Here is a 2,500-nt window from a genome sequence, read left to right on the forward strand (position 1 = left end):
GTAGGGATTTTTCCCGTGACCTTCATTCTCAATATTAAAACGCAAAAATGGATTGGGTTTCAAAAAACTCAAACAAATATATCATGCAATACGAAAATATGCATGCAACAAAAACATTAAAGTTCTTACCTTACAGACGGATGATGATTAGACTTGGCATACACAAGGGTCTCTAGATTTTAATGTTATGAACTACCGCTCAATCATTCATTATTTACATGCTCTGGTTACTATATGTTACTTTTTACATTAAGATATAAGCACACAGGCATCAGTATGGTGCATTATTGTTAATTTTCAGTTCACCAAATAAATACTTTAAACAGGAAATCTCTGGTAAGCAAATAAATGTCTACCTAGAAAATGATGAGGTAATGACAGGCATATAAATAAGCCCGAGGTACCAGAATACGGAGCTTATAAACACCAATATATTAACCAGCGAAATTCGATTGTCAACAACTGGCAAGTTGGGCAATTCAAAATGTTCTAAAAAAAAAAAAAAAAAAAAAAAAAAAAAAAGGCAGAGAAGATGACATCAAAAAACTACTGTAAAAAATATAACTTTCACAGACTAGGTCAAGGCGCAAAACCCACCTGGCATGATGGCACGGGCAATGTCGAAGACGCTTCGCGCCCTACCCAAGTCGACGCTCCGAAACGCCGCGTCCAATCTCTTGGGGTCTCTCATGCCAGCATCCAGGTCTCTGTACACCCGGTCGTAAGTGGCGGTCAGATTTAGGAAACGGGCGTTGACTCTTCTTCGAGATGAAGCCGACGAGGAAGGCATAGGATAAGACATCAGAAGAATTGTCAAGAGGAAGAAAGAAACACTCCATCTTCTAAACAGACGAGTCGTTGGGTTAATGGCCACTGAGGTTTTCCAAGATGACGGAAAAGATCTGGATAATGATGGCGATAATGATAATGACGGCGATGACGAGCAATCTTCAGGTGGTGACAACATCTCTTCATGAGAGCTTCTGTAGCTCGTTTGATTGTCGGTTGTATTTCTCCGGTGCCTCGTCATCTTAGGACGGTTTCGGTTGCTGTAACCTGAAAAGAAGAAAATTATCAGAGAAAGGAGTTTGTAAATAACGGAGAAAATGAATACTGCACTTATCAAAAATACTAAATTCTACCAAAAACATTTTAAAGGAGCAATTAACCTTTCATACGACGCTTTCGAACATTTTATTCTGAACTGAGCTTTCAGTATGAGGGAGGAGAAAGTAAGGAATGATCAAGTTCGGACTAAATTTACCTTTTTTCATGTCATTCTTGGAGATAATAGTTTTATCAAAGATTATGTTCCGAAATAAGAATTTAGGTAGGTAAACTGAAGGAAAGAGTAAGACAGAGAAAAGAAGTCTAATAGAGGAAGAGCTGTGTGGAGCTCATAAAAAATGCCTTTGTCAATATATGAAAGCGGAAGAGTGGCTCATTTGGTGTAGAAGTCAAAACGGAATTTTATATTTCCATGCCTGTCTATGAATTTCATCTTGGAAGTGATGGGAAATGGTGCAAGTTTGTATTGAACGACAAGAGACAGGGTCGTGGATGGAATGCGAGTGTTTAAAGGCTGCTGGATGATAAAGTATTAGATAGTAGTATTGACGAGAGATGTTATGTAGATTGGTGAAAGAGTGTGGGACAAAAGAAAAAATTGGAAGTGAACAATGGCAAAAGTTAAGTCTGTAAGGTAAACTAAATCAATGGAGATGGGGCATTGAATGATTAAATTAACATTTGTAGTGATTGGAAGATGGTATGAATGACTACTCGTCGAGAATGTGTGGTTGGACAGGTTGCAGGATCTCAGAAAAAGGTTAAGAAGATAGGAGTGTCCACAGGAGTAAAAGATGGGTTGAATGAGATGATTAGCCCTCATTCCAGGAGAGTCATGTTTAACTGTTAGCGTAGTAATTGCGAAGTAAACTGGAATGGAAGAATACAAAGTGTAGATACACAAAGATGCATTTAAAAGATAAGCACAGATGAAAGGACAAATGAATGTCTTTTTGAGGCGGTATGATTGTGTACATTAAATAGAAGACGATGGAGTAGTATTATCTACAGAACATCGAAGATATTAGCTATTCGTTGCTCCTTATCTTATTAAGGAGAATATAATTAGCCCCTTGACCCCTCTTTTAACTTCAGCTGACGCTGGGTACCCAATTTACGGTTGGGTTGACCTAGAGGAGGTGGGGGAGGGGGGCAGGGGCGATGGGAGGGTGGGTTAGGTCAGCATCAAACTAGTAACCTTGTAAACAATAATGGTAATACTTTTACCACCTATTTTCAACACCAAATGTTTATATATATATATATATATATATATATATATATATATATATATATATATATTATATATATATATATATATATCTATATATATATATATATATATATATATATATATATATCTTCAACACCTGTCTTCAACACCAATTGATTATATATATATATATATATATATATATATATATATTTATAT

General features: G+C 36.4%; 1 protein-coding gene across 2 annotated transcripts in view; it reads right to left on the reverse strand.

The window, feature by feature from the left end:
- The window catches only part of LOC135219643 (proclotting enzyme-like), a 172,670-nt gene that overhangs the window by 99,754 nt on the left and 70,416 nt on the right, over positions 1 to 2,500 (reverse strand). For both annotated transcript variants that reach the window (XM_064256573.1, XM_064256571.1), the window contains exon 2: positions 598 to 1,056. In XM_064256573.1, the coding sequence (XP_064112643.1) occupies positions 598 to 1,030 (433 nt within the window). In that variant the 5' untranslated portion in view covers positions 1,031 to 1,056. The remainder of the gene's footprint in view (positions 1 to 597; positions 1,057 to 2,500) is intronic.

Source organism: Macrobrachium nipponense, chromosome 1 (genome assembly GCF_015104395.2).
Source record: "Macrobrachium nipponense isolate FS-2020 chromosome 1, ASM1510439v2, whole genome shotgun sequence".
NCBI classification, from domain to species: domain Eukaryota; kingdom Metazoa; phylum Arthropoda; class Malacostraca; order Decapoda; family Palaemonidae; genus Macrobrachium; species Macrobrachium nipponense.